At 42.8% G+C, this 19,570-nt stretch overlaps 1 protein-coding gene across 1 annotated transcript in view; it reads left to right on the top strand.

Moving 5' to 3' along the window:
* The window catches only part of Mrc1 (mannose receptor C-type 1), an 82,075-nt gene continuing 62,505 nt past the window's right edge, over positions 1-19,570 (top strand). Inside the window, exons 1-4 of the mRNA XM_055593910.1 lie at positions 1-166; positions 9,596-9,997; positions 13,724-13,897; positions 17,694-17,858. Coding sequence (XP_055449885.1) covers positions 106-166; positions 9,596-9,997; positions 13,724-13,897; positions 17,694-17,858 — 802 coding nt within the window. The 5' untranslated portion in view covers positions 1-105. The remainder of the gene's footprint in view (positions 167-9,595; positions 9,998-13,723; positions 13,898-17,693; positions 17,859-19,570) is intronic.

Here is a 19,570-nt window from a genome sequence, read left to right as displayed (position 1 = left end):
AACCCTGGACTAGGCAGAGGGGCAACCTTGGGGCCCGGACTGTATTCGTTCTCTTCTCCTCTTCCCTTCTCTCCATAAGGAGAAGGGCAGGGTACACTGTGGGCCATGAGGCTTCCCCTACTCCTGGCTTTTATCTCTGTCATCCCGGCCGCTGTTCAGCTTTTGGGTAAGTCGGTTTTGAGGTGGGGACGATGCACACTATTTTGTTTGGAGTTTATGCTGAGTCCTATGCACATCTGGAAGAGGAGTAAGCATACTGTCCTTGCAGCACGTGTCTTTTTACCTGACCCCCATCTGACCTGCATCTGGCCTTGGCCTGGCAGCCAGCATGGGAGTCAGGCGATGCTGCTTGGCCTCCAGTGTTGGGTGTTGCCCACGCCGAAGCCCCCGGAACCTCTCTCCTCCTGAGGACATCTCCGGGTCTGGTTATTCCTACCTGGTTTGTGCAATGGCTTCTTGTTTTGTGGTTTGCTGTGCTTCTAGTTTTCATCTTATGTCATCGCCGTCCTACTACCTACAAAGAACCTCTGAGTATCTCTGGTGGGAAAAGAAGTTACTGCCCCTCAACCTAGATGCAAAGGATCAGGAGGGGAACTGCCCTTGAGGAGGGACTTTGTGATTCTCACTCCCCTTTTTTCTGTGAAGCTTTTCATTCATAATTCTTACTGGGAGAAAGTCCATGCTCTTCTGTATTCAAAATGATTCAGACTCTCAGAAGTGGATGTGTTTGATATTAAAGTCTGAGGGTGGTTGATGTGTCTGTAGGAACCAGTCAGGGCTCCTTAGACGTTCAAAGACATTGCTGGACTCTTAAGCACCAGAATGAGAGAGCTTGGGAGAATTTTCACCCCCAGGTCTATTTTGAAATGTATTTTGGCTTCTTATCACCCTTCATTTCCCTCAGACAATTAATGCATACTGGGCACAGTTTGTACCCTTCGTCTTAGCCCCTGTCCTGCTGTGACACGGATGCTGAAAGTTCTCTAGGGAGCTGTTGCAAAGTTTTTCTCATTTTTCTTAGGAATGCTTCTCTCTTTGAGATAGTGAGATGCCTCTCTAATGCCTTTCTCCTTGTGGGCACAGATACAGGGACACAGTGTGAGATGTTGGGGTCTCTTTGAGCACAGATACCAGAACACAGTGTGAGGTCTTGCAGGTCTCTGGGCACAGAAGCAGTAGGCTCAGATACTGGGACATGAAGTGTGAGATCCTTCAGATATCTGTAGAAAATGAAAAGCAAACAAAAAGTAGGCACATGAAAGTCCCTGCCAGAGTCAGATATTTTTTGTGTTACTCAAGATCCTTTGATTTTCAGCACCTCTCTGGGGGATATTAGGCATGTGCTTCACTGTAGAAGCACACCCCAGCCTCTTTTTTACTATTTATTTAAATTAAAAAGGTTTTATTACGTTTATTGCATCTCAGTACGAGTGTGCCGTTGAATTTGTGTGCAGGTTAGAAGACATCCCACTACATGGGTTCCAAGGATCAAAACAGTTGTTAGTCCTGGCAGCAAGCTCCTTTACATGTTGAGCATTTCCACCCTGAGAGTCTGCTGTGCTTACTCTAAACTTCTGTTGGTCCCAAGGGTAAAGTCAGAACGCTTGTTTAGTCAGCAGTTGGTTAAAGGACACCCGAGTTCTCAGGACCCCTTTTCTAGTTTCCCGTCAGCTCACAACAGGAAGGTCCCTTGCTTCCTGAGAACCCACACCTTTTCTTCACCATCAAGGGAGCGTTCCACCTCAACATCGCTTTATGCATGTGTGTGCTGTTACCATGGATGCGTTAGCTCTGCCTGGAGAGTCTAGGGAGCTTAATTAGAGGGCCCTCCTTATCCTCCTTGCTCTCCTGACCGCTTGCTATCTCTCAAGCATTATTGCCAGTGTTGAAGCATCAGTATGTAAGAGGGAGTTATAACCAATGAGCTCTCTTGGACACTGAACTTGGAGTAAGCAGTTTGGTGGGTTTGGCTCATGAGCAATTGTGTGCTAGTAGACTGAACAACTTGTTCGCAGGAAAAAGCAAAACAGAAAACAGAAGCTGATCCACAGCATTTGCTGAGTTTTTCCCCCATGGTGTAAATATTCCCATCATGGTTCACTTCCAGCAACCATCCTGAGGCCATGTAAGCAGAACTGGGATAAGAAGCAAGCAACAGACTCTAGCTAGCTGGTGCCACAAGGCAGCAGGACACCTTCCTAGATCTCAGGACACAGTGAAGCAGGGTGTCACATGATGGGAAGCCCAAGCTACCAAAATGAGGGGAAGTCATGGTGTAAGAGAAAAGCCTCAGGATCACGAGTCATTAGCACAAGTGCCGCTTTAGAAATGATACATTCCAATGATGGCAATAGACGCGGGCAGCCAAATGCCTGGAAGGCCAGTGTTCGGCAGGTGGAAGCCAAGTCAGGAGGCTGCCCACTTTTAACTCTTGCTCTTCCAGCCCCTCTTTGGTTGCTTGCCATAATATAAAAGCCATGTTGATTGACTTAGATCATCCTGTTGTAGCATGTGGGGAGCTCAGTGCAGCTAAGTTGTGATTCTGGTGCAGACATCACGCTTGAGTGTTCGCCCTGATGTGTGGCCTATTTCAGTTTCTTCATCCAGCGCTCCGAAGAGAATTATTACAATTGCCTTGTTATATTGTAGTGCCCATTCTCACAGTCACTCTTGGCAAACTTTCATTTCCCTTAAATACATATCTTACAATATGGATGCTCAAATTTATTTACTTGAACTCAACTCAGTGAAAAGAAAACCAGGCTGGAGAGATGGCTCAGCAGTTAAGAGTACTGGCCGTTGTTCCAGAGGACCCAGGTTCAATTTCCAGCACCCATGTGACAGCTCACAACTGTCTGTAACTCCAGTTCCAAGAGAGCCAACTTCCTCACACAGACAGGAAAAATAGTCATGCAGGAAAAAGAAAACCAGCATCATTCTTCATGTTTCTATTTGCTTGTTACTATACTTCTTTCCACAGATTTCTTAGACTTCCTGTTGGAAATCCTGATTTCCTGTAACCCTGGGAACAGACACCTAATTTTTAGTTAAACATAAGTTTTATTACATTTTAATGAATGTAGTATGTCTATGTGGGTGCCTGGTATTGCATTTTATGGCATTCATGTAAAAGTCAAAAGATAAGTTTTAGGATTTAGTTCATTCCTTCCACCCTTTGGGGTCCCCGGGATTAAACTCAGGACTTCAGACTTGGAAGCTTATGCATTATCCCACTGAATTATCAGGTCAACCCCTCAAGTTTAAATTTAATCTATGTGTTACATATAAAATATGCACACACACGGGCGCAACTAATGTAGCCAACATGAGGACCTGGAGGTCATAGTTTCATTCAGAGCCGAGAGTAGAGTGACGGCGTGCTTTACCACGTGGAAAACAATTAGGCTTTGATGAGTAAGTGGGTCTCAGAAGGCAATGAGCCTGCGACATCCAGCTCCTGAGTATGGCTTTCTGGCGTTGAGGCTGAGAGGTGACATCATTTATTAGCTTGCCTGGTCTGATCAGAAAGGAATGTGGGATTCAAAATAACAGTACATTAAAAGGTAAACTTAGATATTTGGATTTTCATCATTTTTCTTTCTTCTCAAGAGAGGAGAGGGAAGGAATCAGCGTTTCTTTATGAAGTGTTTCCTGTAGGAAAATAATATGCTTGGTGCTTTACCTACAACACATCAATTGAGAGTTTCCCAGTGACTGTCAAGGAATATTATCCCCACTTTAAAGATGGAGATACTGAGGTTGAAAGGATGAGTTTAAGGCAACACAGGAAGTCACAGACCCTCACAACATCCCTTGTGTACCATATGACCTCCTCAAAGCTTCTCCATCGTCTCTGCTGTTCTGCTGTCCCTCTGCCTGGCTGCTTCATCAGCTCTTTTTTTTGTGTCCAGTTTCATCCTGTTCTGAGCTATCTCACAACCCCATCCAAGCCTATTTTCTTCTGATAAGAATAGCAAATGTTTACGGAGTCATTTCTGCATCAGTCACTGTTGTAGGCACTTTAGATGGTCACATTTCATTCTTACAGACATCGTAGGTCCTATGGTTCATTGTTGATTTATAGATTGAAAGCACAGAAAACTAAGAAACTTAGCACAGCCACATCCAGTGAGCCAGGGACTCTCACTATCTGCTGCTAATGCTCTGGTTATGTGCTGGTTGATGAATCTACAGGATGAATCTGTTAGCATGAGGGTATGTAGGAGAAAACAGTATGTAGAATAGCTTTCTTACCTGGAGGCCTTTGTCCTCCCCAGACTGGGGAGGAGGCTGCTGCTGGGAAGTGGGTGGCTTAGAAGACAGGAGAGGCAAAGCATGAAGGGAAAACTTCAGGACACAGGGGGAAGATCTTGGATAGCAGAGCAGTGGAGGAGGCTCCTTCCTCCAAGATGGGAGTGACAAGGAAGTTGTAGAACACATACTTTTAGGGAAATGAAGGGTATATTGAAGAATTTCATGCCTCTTTTTTTTTTCTTTTGAGCTTAGAACCCATTTTGGTGCCGTTATTTATGCATCCCCAAGTGACCACATGGAGTGACATAAATTGTTAACTTTTCTGACTTTCCAATGGATGAATAAAGGAACAAAGTGAAGAATAAAGTAACTCTTAAGATTTCCTCCAGTCTTTCATTCAGTGTTGTTAAGCCTCAGCCATTGCCCTCACCCCACTTCCAGCACAGCGTTTTGTGTATTTGAGGTGCATGATAAGTATTTCCCACTTAATTTTAGTGCTGGGAGGCGATAGAGCATTTTAGGTTTAAATGGTGTTTACTGCAGTTAACACACACATGTACGCACGCGTGTGCACACACACACTGTATCTTCAGTCTGGATTCTTGCAGAAGGTGACACGGGACATGTGTGCTTGTAGTGGCAAGCCATCCCGGGAAGCACTGCTGGGCGAATGGGGAAGTGAATTGGAAGGAAACGTGTAATTATGCCACTGACCACGGTGAGAGGTTCAGATTTGCAGTGGAGATGTGGGTAACACTGGAATAGGTGCCCCCCCTCCCCTGCTGACTCCATGGCACTGGCGTGTCTGTTCCTCCCCATGAGTCACAGGGGAGCTGACTTCTCTTACTCACCAAATCGTCCCTGTAGGCAGACTCCTGTCAGGAAATGTCCCTAGGTGGAGATGACATTTGGGACTGGAGCCACTGCAGGGATGTGGCAGAAGTTGAGAAATAATAAGGTTCCCACAGTTCTGATTACAAGGGCGTTTCTATCCTCTTTTAGTTCAACTCCTCTATCTTCCAGATGTTACTGTCCTGTGTTTTACTGTCAGTAGTTTATTTGACAGCATAGAAAAATCTACAAGTGTATTAGGAAATATAGCGTATTATATTTCTATTTCTGAATGGTCCCCCTTTGTGACTGCATTTCTTTGCTGGTAGAGTTTTGAAATTAATTTCTTTGCTTAATGTTACGGAGTAATTTTGAAACATGTCTAGAAGAAAACTCTCACCTTAGTGGATGCTTAATCTTCAGCCGTGCTCATGCTCACCCTGGAATTTAGGTTGAGATCAGAGGACAAGTTGTGGGAGTTTATTCTCTCCTTCCATCATGTGGGACCCAGGGATCAAACTCAGATTGTCAGGATTAGATACAGACACCTTTGCCCACTTTGCTCGTCTTTTATTATTATTGTATTATTGTTATTATTATTAATTTCTGAGTTATTGAATTGAAACTTACCACTGCTTAAAAATATATTTGTACATTCATTTGTTTGTTTGTTTGTTTTGGGACCTTGAAATAATCACAGCAACATGTGTCCTTGACGTGGGGAGGGAATGAGTATCTTTGGATTCTTCATATTGTCACCAGAACATCCAGCACTCAGCACAGGAGACGTTTACCAAGTGTCTATTGAAAAGTAGGTATGAGATAAGAAAGAGGCAGATGAAAGGAGTGTTTCCTTTACAAGTTTCTAGTACATAAGTATTATAGAAAGTCTTCAGATATCCCTGTCCACAGTGAGACCGCTGAGAAATGAACATGAACATGGCTGGCTGTCTGTTCCATGAGTTCAGCCTTGTAGGATTTCTGTTACAAAGCATAACTTGTATGCACAAGCATTAGAACGTTCACAAATGTGTCCACTGGAATGCTTAGAAATGGTGGTGATGCCACAGTCTGTCTCTTGGTGAAGATCTTAAATGCCTTTTTGGAGGAAGATGAATGACTTTTTAAACCACGTGCATTTGACAGAGACAGCGGTGAAGGAGAAGCTCTGCCCTGGCCATTGGTAGAATAAACTGTGTTTCTGTCAGCATGTTGTGATAACACTGCATTTCCTTGCATTGTCCAAGGGCAGTGGGATCACGTTCTGCATCTAGCGGCAGAGGAGGAGCACAGGAAACAAGCACAGATAAGTGTGTATTTTAGTATCCTCTCAGCCAGCACTCTCCTCAGAAGTCCCTCGGCTTACAGATGTGTCTGGGGAAATATGAGCTTGCAGGGTAAACACTAATTTAAAATAGTCCCATAATCATGAAGCCACCACTGCTGAATAAATAACTTGTCTGAGTGAAAATGCTCTAGTTATTATTCAACTAATATTTATTGAAAGATTATTTACACTTTCTGAGGAAAGGTGATAGTATTGAACCAGAGAGGTCAGGTCCATTTCATGCAGTTTATATTATGGCAAAAAGAGACACAATAAGGATAAGTAAACAAGGTTTGGTGGTACATGCCTGTTACTTCAGTGCTTGGAAGATAGAGGCAGGAGGATCAAGAGTTCAAAACCAGTCTCAGCACCATAGAGAATTCACAGCTAGCCTGTCTCAAAAATCCCAACTCCCCATAAAACTCCCAAATAAAAGGAACATACATGTCAAGATGGTTGTGAAAAGAGAGGAGTAAAGCGAGTGGAGGGGCTGATGCTTGAGCTAGGACTGTGAAATGGCTAAAAACAAAAGCGGCCAGGAGTGCCGAGACACAGAAAGGGCCAGAGCTGGGGTTGGTAAGTCAGGGTGGGAGCAGAGGTGAGGAGTAAGGGGCTGAATGATGAGGAGCAAGAGTGACAGGTGTCGGGGTTGAATGGCGTGCACAAGTCCAGATGTTTTCCTCCTGCGTCCTTGGTTCCAGTTTTGAAGGATTTCTGCAGTTAGAAAACAATCTTTTTAATTAGAAACAAAGTTTCCTCCAACTCCTTAGGATAGGAAAGCAACAAAACCATCTTATTGAGCAATATGCATTCAACTAGAATAAGGCACATAGGGCAATCCAGCAAAGAGAGAGCAAGGATACAAAGAATCTTACTCCTTCCCGTGGGTCAGAGAATGCAACAGTTATGTGGGGGCTTTGCAGTATAAAGACAAGTCTGGATCATCTCCTCAAAGGAAACTGGGTCATCAGGAGTTACCAGTGATTTTATTTCAGAAAGAGTTGAGAGTGGAATAGACCATGGAATAGACGGTGACCGTGACATTGGAGAGAAGATATTGGAGGAGGAAATGTATGTTTCAGTTCTGCAGGCAAACAATCCAGAGAGATGGATGTGGGAGAGAGAGGGCAAGCTGGGATTCTAGGGTGACAACTGGATTTAGGTTTGTGGATCTGGGTGCATAATGGTGCCTAATTGAGAAAAAAAAGAGTGGATGTTGGTTCATGGCCTGGTTTGCTTCTCTCTCTCCCTTTCCTTTCCTTTTTCCTTTCCTTTCCTTTCCTTTCCTTTCCTTTCCTTTCCTTTCCTTTCCTTTCCTTTCCTTTCCTTTCCTTTCTTTCCCTTTCCATTCTTTCCCTTGCCCTTGCCCTTGCCCTTGCCCTTGCCCTTTCCCCTTTCCCCTTTCCTTTCCTTTTTCCTTTTTCCTTTTTCCTTTCCTTCTTGTCACCTTGACACAGGCTAGAATTATTTCAAAAGAGGAACCTCAATTTAGGAATTGCTTCCATCAGATTGTAAACAACTCTGTAGGGCATTTTCTTGATTAATGAGTGTTAGGAGACACTGGGGCTATACTACCCCTGGGCAGGGAGTCATGGGTTCTACAAAGCAGGAAAAACAAGTCAAAGGGAGCCAAGTCAGTAAGCAGTGTGCTTTCATTTTCTCCGTTCTGATTCCTGCCTTGTTTTCCCTGGATGATGGAGGGTGACCCAAGGGTTGTAAGCTTCAGTCAGCCTTTTCCTCACCCCGTTTCTTTTGGCTATGGTGTTTTATTACAGCTACGGAAACCTAAGGCAGCTCATTCAAGCTGTATTGTGACTACAGTGAAATTAAAATGAACTACAGATCAGAATCAGGCACGTAAAATAAAAGTAAAGATCTCTGAAGGGAGGCTGTGCTCCATGTACAGACTTTCCTGTCCTTTACCATCAGTAAGTGGCTGCCTCCTGCTTCGCTTTTTCTTTTAATAAAGGCCTTTAGTAAGGGCTGCCAATAGTCAAACCAAAATGGCTGGAATCTGAAGTGAAAGATGGATGTGCTGAGATTATCCTACACAAGCTCTCTGAAGAGTGGAGGGGGACACTAGCTAGGAAGACTCCAGGGAAAGAGCTAAGTCAAATGGGAGAACCTTAGACTGCTTTATTTTCAAACTAGAGGAGGCTAAAATAGCATTTTTGTTAAGGAAGAAAGTAACTTATCTTGGGGCAGCAACAAAGGGAGGCCAGGTGTGGGAAGGAGTTGAGTTTCACATGTGACCTCGTCAGGTGTGGTGTGTGTAGGGGATAGTTGTCAACTCAAAGAAGCAAATAGTAGGCTTTATGGAGTTCTGGTTCCAGGAAACCACCGGAGTTCAAGTGGATAACATAAAACTCACCAGAAAGAGTGGCAAGATTCACCTATTGGGGTGAGAAGAGGGCGAGGGTCTTCTCCATTGTGGACATGATGGATACGGGGAGAGAGAAGCAAATGTGTCAGGAGACAAGCACCTTTTGAGGCCGTGACTGATTATGGCCTCCTTTAAGTCGGAGGTCCTAGACTTCGGAGTGCAGGGGATGCCGGCTGCACTGGGAGCCGAGAACAGCAGGTAGAGCTGCTCCTTTGAAAATGGGAAATAGGGAAGGCCTCTCCTGACCGCTGCTCTCTCGCTCGCTCTCCTGTCTTCAACCCCAGAATAATTTTGATTAAGAACAGGCAAGATGATTTATTCAAATTCTCAGAAACCTACAACCTACCAGCTCATTTGGAAAGAACCATACAAAGTAGACAGAAATTTAGGAGAATGTCACAAGAAGTGGGCAGTGTACGTTTCTGCCAAAACTTAACCATTTGTTTTCCTTGCGTAGTCTTTAAAAGCAAACAGGAAAAGACACATCTTGACTGAATTCACACAGAGGGGAATTTATGTTTACTAAATTCATTTTTCTTGTTTTTTTTTTCACCCAAAGAAGTCCCATATGACTGCAGATCAGCTATGTAAGATGAGCCAAAGCTACACCTACTGTTTTAGTTCAATCCCCAGTGCCCTGCTTTTCCTGCAGCTTCCAAGAGAGAAATAAGCACTCCAAGGCACAGTTTTCCCGGAGTTATACCTCTTTGGAGGAACTAGAAGTCTGGGAACTTCTATCCTAAAATACTGCCTTTGTAACGTGAGCACACTTAAGCATGTTTTCTTTGTTTTCCGCACAGACGCGAGGCAGTTTTTAATATATAATGAAGATCACAAGCGCTGCGTGGATGCTGTCAGCGCCACCGCAGTTCAGACAGCAAGCTGCAACCCGGACGCCGAATCCCAGAAGTTCCGCTGGGTGTCACAATGGCAGGTTATGAGCGTCGCTTTCAAACTATGCCTGGGGGTTCCGTCGAAGAGCGACTGGGCCTCCGTCACGCTCTACGACTGCGACGCCAAGAGCGAGCTGCAGAAGTGGGAGTGCAAAAACGACACGCTCTTTGGCCTCAGGGGCGTGGAGTTGTATTTTAATTATGGCAACAGACAGGAGAAGAACATCAAGCTCTACAAAGGTTCCGGTTTGTGGAGCAGATGGAAGGTCTACGGAACCACAGATGACTTGTGCTCCCGGGGGTACGAAGGTAAGAGCTGAGGGAGATTCCTCTTTTTATCCTCAGCTTTTTGTTTGACACTGACAGAAATGAACATGTCCTGGTGTGGTCAGCATAAGAGGCAGTCATCACGTTGAGTTTTTTAGTTATTCTGTGTTCTAGTCAGCCATGATGGGGAACAGGTGTGAAAAATTGGCCCCCCCCCCATAACCATTTGTCATTGCTAATTCATATGTAAACACTACTTTTTAATGTCTTTATATTACTCATTTTTAAGTAATAACGTAGTTTTCAAAACATTCCACTGTGACCTTTGACCGGAAATCTCCTTTTGACATTATGTGATTGTCTCATTAACTCTAACCAGGCCTTTTCTAACCTCAAAGGTAAGGTTAAGATTGCTCTGGAGAAATGATCCCAAGAACATTTTTTGCTTCAGATCACTGGAAACGAAATTCTGACTGTTTCTGATTTATTCTGTCACTCTAGGATATTTAGAGATGATAATCATTCTGGATTATTCTGACCGAGGAACTGGCCCACCAAGTATTTAGTCGCCTGTCTTAGGAAGGGGCAGCCTGAGCATGAAGGAAAGTTGCTTTTGTTTGACGTTGATTCCTTAAGCCTTGGAAGGGGAAATAAAATCAGAGTGTTTAGCAGCTCCCTGTCTTGGTCAGATTTCATTTGCTTGGAATCAGACATCAAAACAAGACAAGTACAAAGATCCTAAAGCCTGTTCTTCTGAGTCAGACGATGCTGCAACCTCATTTCACATTTGAATATTTTGCTATCATGAGGCGTTATGTAGAACAACCTCAAGGGCAGAGGAAGACAACGGCCTTCGGGAAAACCTCTTCTAAAGTTACTTTGTTGCTGAGGCTGTGGAGATGGGTTGAGCCCTGCCTTTGTAGTAAGGCAGGTCAGGGTCAGGGTCCCAGTTCCCTGTAGAGAGGTTGTTTGTCTGCTTCCTGTCTTCTGTCCTAAAGAGGAGAGTAAAAATTGAAGTAGGTGAGAGGAAAGTTCAGAGAAGAGTTATTTTCAGGCATTTATAGAACATGATATAAACTTAGAAATTCCAAGAAAGGCAACCCAGGTAACGCCGCCTTCCAGGGGAAACCCAGTAGAAAACCCAAATTGCAAGACAAGATCACTCAAACTTGACAGTGTGGAATTCTGACAAGAGGACAGTTGTCAAGTTGAGGACTTCAGTTTGGGGACAGTAGTGTTAGAGCTCATCTCGATGGACTTACGAGTTTACTGTTTCCCCCACAGCACCAGGGTTGAACCTAAGGCTGCACACGTCCTGGGTGTGTGCCCCCCCACTGAGCTATATCCTCAGTCCTTTGAAGTTTTACTTTTGGTTTTGAGGCAGGGTCACCAGCTTGTCCAGGCTGGCCATGCACTCACTCTGCAGCTCAGATAACCATTAAACCTGAAGTCTTTTTGCCTCAGTCTCCTGAGAAGCTGGGATTACAGGCCCGTACCCCAAGACTTGCCTTATTTTATTTTAAAATACAGTAGTAGGTCCCCATCTTTCTGTTCTGCCATTTACTTTCAGAGAAACATGCATGGTACTTAGGGTAGCGATCAGCACATTTTAATGTGCTTCATAAACACCTGGTAAACTTGTTTAACTGTATAGATTGCAGGCTTTACCCCCCACTTAGATTCTTAAGTAGTGCATGAGGAGGACACAAGAGTCTTTGTATTATTTTGATGAAGAATTGGGTGGTGGTTTTGAAGATGTCCCACCGTTGACATTGTGCCAACACTTTGACAGTCTTTCAGTACTTAAAAATAATCCTGCAGAAGGGCCTAACCCCTCCAAATGACTTTAATTAAAAAAAATTAAATTGTGTGTGTGAGAGAGAGGGAGAGAGAGACTGAAAGACTAAGAGTTTGTGTGTGGCTGTAAGTGCAATACCTGTCTTGAAGAGGGTATCTGATCCCTTGGACCTGGGTTAAATGTGGATGTAAGCCACCTGACACAAATTCTTGGCGTTCTCTGCGAGAACACTACCTGCTCTTAATCACTGAGCCATTTTTTTCAGCCCTAGAGGAACCTTTTAGTTCCTTTAGTGCAATATAGTTAGAACAGAAGGCACCATCTCATTGGAAAACTGGTTGATCTCAGTGTCAGGACTGGTGTTGATTTGGATGCTCTAAAGGGTTATCTGGAAGTCTGAGCTCTTAAGAAGGAACAGCAATTTGATGTCATTTTTTGTGCTTCTTTCATGAGGTGGGAAGGGCAAAGTTTGATTTTATGGACCGCTTCTGTTCCTATTTTTGAATGAATTTTTTTTCCCTGAAAGAGCCACCGCTGATTGGCATCTGTAGACCCAGTAGGAGGCTGTGTTGTCTAACTTATTGAAGAGTACAACTGGCCTGTGCTGGTTCCCATGATTTTCTTGATGGGAAGGAGCAGGCAACCTTGGCACTAAGACTTGGCCCAATTCTTACTGAATCCAGCATGTTCCTCATACAGACTTAAGATGTGAGAGTTGTTCCTGTGCTGCTGAGTTGGCCCAGTTGTAAAGACACTTGCTGCCAAGCCTGATGACTGACTTCAGTTTCTGAAACTGCCATGGTGGAAGGAGAGACCCTGCCAGACAGGTCGTCCTCTCACTTCCTCACATGCATCCTGACCCACAGTGCTCTACCCACTTCACTAGATAAAGTTTCAGAAAAGGTTTGACCTATAACTTAGCAGAACTAAAGCTAGAGCAGCATTATAGTTTTATTAATAGCTGGGTAAGAAGTACTCTTTGAGTCATTAAGAACAAGTCCAGATGAAATAAGTATAAAGGGTAAAAGAGAAGGGAAAGAAACAAAACCCAGTAAAAAAAGTTGTTGGACATGGTAGCCCATGCCTGCAATCGCAGCATGCCAGAAACTGGGCCTAGAGGATTAAGTTTGAGGGCACTGTGGGCTAAGTAATGAATGCATCAGTGTCTCATAAATAAATAGCTTTTTGTAAATTCAAAAAAAGAAAAGTATTGACTCTAAAGAGTGTCTAAGGGTTTGGAGTGGTTTCTTTTTAGGATATGGATTAGAGAACTATGCTGTTTCCGTACCCCGTCCACACACACATCATTGTGGAGTGGAGGCTGACATGCTCAGTAGTTAGAGGGGATTTTAATATTGCCTGAGTGTTTTGACTTCTGGCTTTTTTTTGCTTTTGTGTGCATGTTATTTATGTTTATGTGTGCCCATGTGTCAGAGTTGGTGCCTTGTGTTTTCTTCCATCACTCTTCACCTTATATATTGAGTCAGTCTCTCACTTGAACTTGAGCTCATTGATTTGGTGAGTCTACTTAACCAGTCTGCTCTGGGGATCTGCTTCCACCTCCCCATTTACATGGGTCCAGAAGAGCTAACCCTGATCCCCACTTAGAGCAAACTCATACTGTTAAGGTTGTTTTCAAGCTGAGTAACTCCTGAAACTCTGTAATTCTACCCAGGAGAAAGGAGAGCATCTCTTTGGCCTGGGAGGAAAGGCAGAAGCTAAAGTTCAGTCACAAGAGCTTATTGCCACTGTTTCCTCAGAAGAAGGGGGCCAGTACAGTCCAACAGCTGGTGGGGAAGGGGTGGCACCTAAGCACATGCTGCAACAGATGCTCAGCAAAAGACTCTGAGGAGGCAGAGCAGGAAATGTACCACAGATGAGAATACTGACATTAACCCGTTCAGGATGCTCTGTCAGCATGCAGACTTGTGTCGCTCACATTCTAAATGCAAATCCCCATGTCCCTCCAGCTATGTACACCTTACTGGGCAATGCAAATGGAGCCATCTGCGCATTTCCGTTCAAGTTTGAAAACAAGTGGTATGCAGACTGTACCACTGCTGGGCGGTCGGATGGATGGCTCTGGTGTGGAACCACCAGTAACTACGACGCTGACAAGCTGTTTGGATTTTGTCCGTTGCAATGTGAGTAACTGGTTGTAATACACTTGGAACACTCAGCATGACAGCATGATGGTAGGACGTCGGCTTTATGTGGAACCTGCTCCTTCAGTTTTTTTCACACTCACTATCACAGAGTACCCCACTGTCACCCTTTACAGATGCCGTAGCTCCCATTCTGGCATGGATAAAATGAACTATTGTGGCAGAAGACATTTGTTTGTATTTAGACCTTGGGAAGAAGATCAGGCAGCATTCCCATTGCCCCAGGATTCCTTGCATGAAATAACCTGTTTATTTCTATCCTCTATCTGCCTTGTTTTGTTTCTTGATTTATTTTCCCTTCCTTCTTTAACTTTCTCCTTCACCATTTTTCCTTCTGCTAGGAATCAAACCCAACCTCATACATGGTAAGCAAACACTCAGCTATTGAGCACATACCCTGGCCCTATCAGTTATTTGCTAATACTATACTGTATACATAATTATATATATATATATATATATATATATATATATATATATATATATATTCAGTGCTAGAGGTAGGCATCCTGTTCTCTCCAACTGCAAATGCTTTAGCTTTATAAAGCCCAAAGGTTAAAACAAGAATTTAGTTTCAACCATGAATGTGTTTGGTGGAAGAGAGACGATGCGGGCTCTCATGTTTTGTGCTGGAGTGCCCAGCTGTGAAAATGATACTGATAGAGGCTTCTGAAGCTCAACGTTAAGAAGGGTGGAATTTGATTTAGCTGGAAATCAATGAAAGTGGGTAATGTATGCTTCAGAGTCCTTTGAAAATGGAAGTTCAGTGTTGCTAGGACCAGCAAGATCACATCAAGTGCCAGAACATGAATCCATGTTTAAGAATCTGCAAGAAAATGTGTAGTAGGTCTTAGATGGGGTTGGAGGGCAGTTGGGAGACAGAGCTAGGGCAGAGGAGGAGGAGGAGGAGGCTGGGGTCTTTTCTTTATTTCTGTTTCTCTGCACATCTTTTCTGCAATCAACTGCCCTTCCTAAGTTACTTATTGCCCACCTCTCTTACATGGGATGCTGGATTATCACAGCATGTTTTTTTTTTTCACATTACCCAGGACAGGTTTTCTGCTACCCCATAAAGAAAACTAGACTAGAGAGGACAGTTCAGGGTGGTCCAGAACTGCTCTGGAATTACCTGAGTTGTAATACCATTGTTTCCTACTAACCTTTTTGTGATCACAAGTGCACACATCAGCATTCTAACTAAGCCAATATTCTATGTCAGTAAAACTTAGCAAAATTTCCTAATGTCAAACTATAGCCAGACCTCTGAGAATTTCAGCTACTTGAACTTTTGGGTTTATAATTCCTAACCATATTATTAAAGCTTGAATTATATAAGCTTGAATTCATGACACAGGCTTCAAGTCTGTAATGATACCATTCCCTCGCTTTGACTGAGGTAGATGTATTTGTAACAGTATTTGAAACTCAAGTTTCAAAAGGCTTCAAGTCCATAATGATACAAGTCTTCACCCTCAATAGAGGTAGATATTTGCTTCTCTTATATCAATATTTAGAAATTTGATTTTCACTCAAGGCTTACAGATTTCTAATATTATGAATGAGAAATCTTTTTGTCTGAAAAAGTGAAGTTTTAAAGAAAGGCACACCAATTTTCAACTGGTGAAGCATTGTCTTTTGTAGTAAGAGTGACATTTTCTAAGTCAGTCACAGTTTTTCTTAGGGGTATGTGCTCCCTGGGTCCAACAATAGTATCCTCCACTTGAGTGGTATCAATAGAGGACCTGCTGCATGGATGTGCAATGGAGAAAGTGTATAGAACAAATGGGATGTCAGTATCACAAAGAAGGCTTTGATGTCCTAGGATAACGTTCAGTCTTATTAGTTCTGTGTATTCTGGGTAGCCAAAAGATATATTTTTTTCTTGATATAAAACACATTTAAAAGACAAATATCTATAAAAAGTTATTTTATTTCCATCAACTTTAATTTTGCTTTGTATTCTATTCAAAGTAGTATTTTATTTTATGTTATTATTTTATACTAGCCATAAGCCCAGAAGGGTTGATACAGGATAAAGAGATGACAGTTGCTGACCTAGGGACACCAGGCACGTGGTTTCATTGTTTTTTGGGTTTGTTTATTGTAATGTTCTCCTTGTGTTTAGACACTCAGTTGTCACCTATCATGAGAACAGGAAAAGGAAGAGAGCTCATTCTCCCAATTGTCCATAGCTTGCAGCTTTGCCGTTTAGCATCAGCTTTGCCGGTTTACTGTGGGAAGCTGAACTGTGGGCACTTGTGCAGTCAGCCAGCTTGTATGTATATCGAGAAATATATTTTAACCTTTCGATCTAAAATGTAAGAGAAACTTTCTTTAAATGAAGAGTTGCTTTATTTTATTTTGGGGTCATTAAATCCATTTAATTATTCTCAAATCAGAAAATTTCCTCCTTTAGTTAACAGCTACATCTTCTATTTTATTCTGAGCAAACTCCACAATTACAGTCTTTAAAATGTTTATCTTCAAATAATCTCCAGTAAGTCTCACTGGAAAGTCTTGTGTGCACAAACATTAAATTTGTCAGATATCAGATCATTCTAAGTATTTCATTGTTAATTGAAATGCATTTTCCTATGGTGATTTTATAGCTGTTTTAGTGCTGGGTGTTCTCAGTAGTCAAGTGCCTGCTTACCTTCTGCAGAGGCCAGGGTTCCATCAACAACAAACTTTGGACATTTCTGTGCCTTTGTCTGAATCAAATTCTAAAAGGTTTCCTCCTTCGCCTTTGATGTGTTTTGTTATTACAGATGTCAATACAGGGTGTGGTATGTGCATGTGATTGAAATACATGTGATTGAAAGCGTTCTGATTGCCACTTCCTCGTCAGACTTGAAACATAATTAGATCCACAATTAAGAACTATGTTACCATCCACTACAGTCAACTTAGCAAGTTGACTACTTTATTATATAATATTATAAATCCCTTTAATTTTATTTCATTGTAAGTAAATGAAAAGGTTCTGCCTTTTCCCAGGGTCATAAGCGGAATTTTTTTGTTATTAAAAAAGGAGAAAAGGACATTTACATAGCATGAAACATAGGAAAACATTTTATTTACTGACTTCCAAACATCTTATTTGTAAAAGGCTATAAATAATACTCACGTATCTATTATTGGCCCTTTGTAGGGTCTACCAATTTTATGAAAGATACTAGCAAAGTGCCAGCATAAGCTAAAATGGCCATTTTTTTAACCAAGGGAAGAAAGCCCAATAACTGGCATAATCTATTGCTAAGACCTAGATTAAATGTATCCTGGTGATGATAAAATGAAGCTGTGGAAGTCACTTTACTGTGAGCCTGGCGGGTTCAGGCGTAGACAGCTTGTCTAAGGAATATGTGATCTTCTCTCTTATATCTTTATTTCTTAAAAATTAAAACTAGACCACAGACCCACTCACCATGACAAACCATGCATTTATTTTCTCTCCCTTTCCTATTTCCTTCATTAATCCAGAACTCTAGGCTGGTGTCCTGAGTGTTCTTCCTTGTGTCTGCCTCATGTCTTACATTGTTTGATCCAAATGCCCCAGCGGCAAACCAGGGAGAAGATGTCTCTTTCTTGCTTTAGCACATGAACCACTAATCTCCTCTTCATTTCAGGCATGAGGAAAGGATGGACAGATTTAAAACTAAATGAAAGAGCAACAGCAGAAGATGTGATCGTGGGAACTGGATGATTTTTAAAGTGTATTGTTCATTAGAAGCATTTCTCATGCACAACACAGCTAATTCATTGTCTTCTTTCTCAGTCGAGGGCAGTGAGAGGTTATGGAATAAAGATCCACTGACCGGTATTCTATACCAGATAAATTCCAAGTCTGCCTTAACCTGGCATCAAGCAAGGGAGAGCTGCAAACAGCAGAACGCTGAGCTCCTGAGTGTCACAGAGATTCACGAGCAAACGTATTTGACAGGTAATGACACAATTCAAAATTGTAAGTAAAATCAGATTATTTGATTTCCATATCATGTAACTTAAAAGCAGATAACAAGAGACATTATTAATGCCACAAAAAGGTTTGCCCCCAAACAGATGATACAGATCATAGAAGAAATCTGTGTTCAGAAAACAGCACCAGAGATGAGAAATAACTGCCTCTTCTTGAGTGGACTTTGTTGTGACTGTCTGTAGGGTCTGTGTTAAGGATTCTGAGGAATCCACTATCAGTGAATGGTGTGGTTTTGGGATTCCACAGAGGTACCCATTACTAACCCAAAGCCAAAGGTTTTTTTGTTAACATCAGAGAATTTAAGATGATAAAATGAAATGAGCTACCAGTAGCAGAGACAAGTCAGTAATTCCTGTGCAAATCTAAGTCTCTTTTGCCTTGTGCCTCTTTGACTCTCTGATCTATATATTTTCAGGTTTCTATACTATATTGTTTGTCTTTTTAAAAATCTGTTATAAAGTTGGGAAATTAGTGTTTGATTGAGAAAAGAATATATGTCTAATCCCCAGTACTCATTTCTGAGGGCTGGAGGGGTAGCTCAGTTGCTAGAAAGCTTGCTGAGCATGTAGCAGGGCATGGGTGTGATCTCAGGCATGCTTGCCGGCATCCCTACCCACCCAACTTAATTGTTCTCTCAAAAACAGAAACAGAAAACCTGCAACAGCAACCAAAGCATAAGGTGGGCATGGTAGTTACCTCAGTTATTTGTATGGCCATGTTTCTAAAATACCCTGGCCAAAAGTCACTTGGGGAAGAAAGGATTCATTTTGGCCTACAGTCCCAGAGGGATGAAGTCCATCGTGACGTGGAAGGCTTGACAGTGGGAGCATAAACTGGCCTAGCAGGCAGGAAACAGGAGCTCACATTTGAGCTACACAAGAGAAGCAGAGAGAACATGAAGGCCGGTCTATACAACCAAAAAGCCCACCCCTAGTGGTGTACTTTCCTTAGCAATTCACAACCTTCTAAAGGTCCCACAACCTTCCCAAACAGTGGCATCAACTGGAGACCAAGTATTCTTATACACAGGCCTATCCAGGGCAAGGGGAAGGTGTGCTTTTCTTTCCAGCCACTGCAGTGGTGCGCAGTGCGTGACGTTCAGGGTCATTCTGCACCACATAGCCAGCTGCACATCAGTCTCAGCTGCAGTTTACCTAAATCAAATATAAGTCAATAAAAACCCACGCTCAGGGAAGCGAATCTTAGGGCCATATATCAGCAAAAACATGTCTACTTCCCCATTGTCGGAGCCCACTTCCTCCTGTTCCCCTGGTATTACTGTTACATAATAGATCTTGGACCTGTGACTGTTGTTTACAACATACACTGTGGCTCCTAATTTCCTATCATGAAACACTTTGTTCCTAGATGCCATACAACCTCTTAACAAAGGTCTGTGGTTCCTCATGGGTGGTATGGTTGTCTCACACTGCTCGCTGCCACATCATGTTTTAAAGCTAGAATTCCCTGACTGTTAAAGTCTTCCAACGTCCAATTGCCGATGTGTCTCTCTGCTTTGGCAATGTTTCAGGGTCCAGGGTAGGATCTGGGATGGGATTCTGAATCCCAGTTTCACTTTATCTTTTGGGTCACCTTCCCCCCCCCCTGCATCCAGGACTGTAAAAGGCCACTCCTAGCCAGAACTGCAAGGGGTTGTAAAAAGGGGCTCTTTGATC

This window comes from Psammomys obesus, unplaced genomic scaffold (genome assembly GCF_907164565.1).
Source record: "Psammomys obesus unplaced genomic scaffold, mPsaObe1.curated_primary_1811, whole genome shotgun sequence".
Lineage (NCBI taxonomy): Eukaryota > Metazoa > Chordata > Mammalia > Rodentia > Muridae > Psammomys > Psammomys obesus.
Note: the sequence above shows the minus strand (reverse complement) of the source record. Positions and strands in the feature narration are given on the sequence as shown.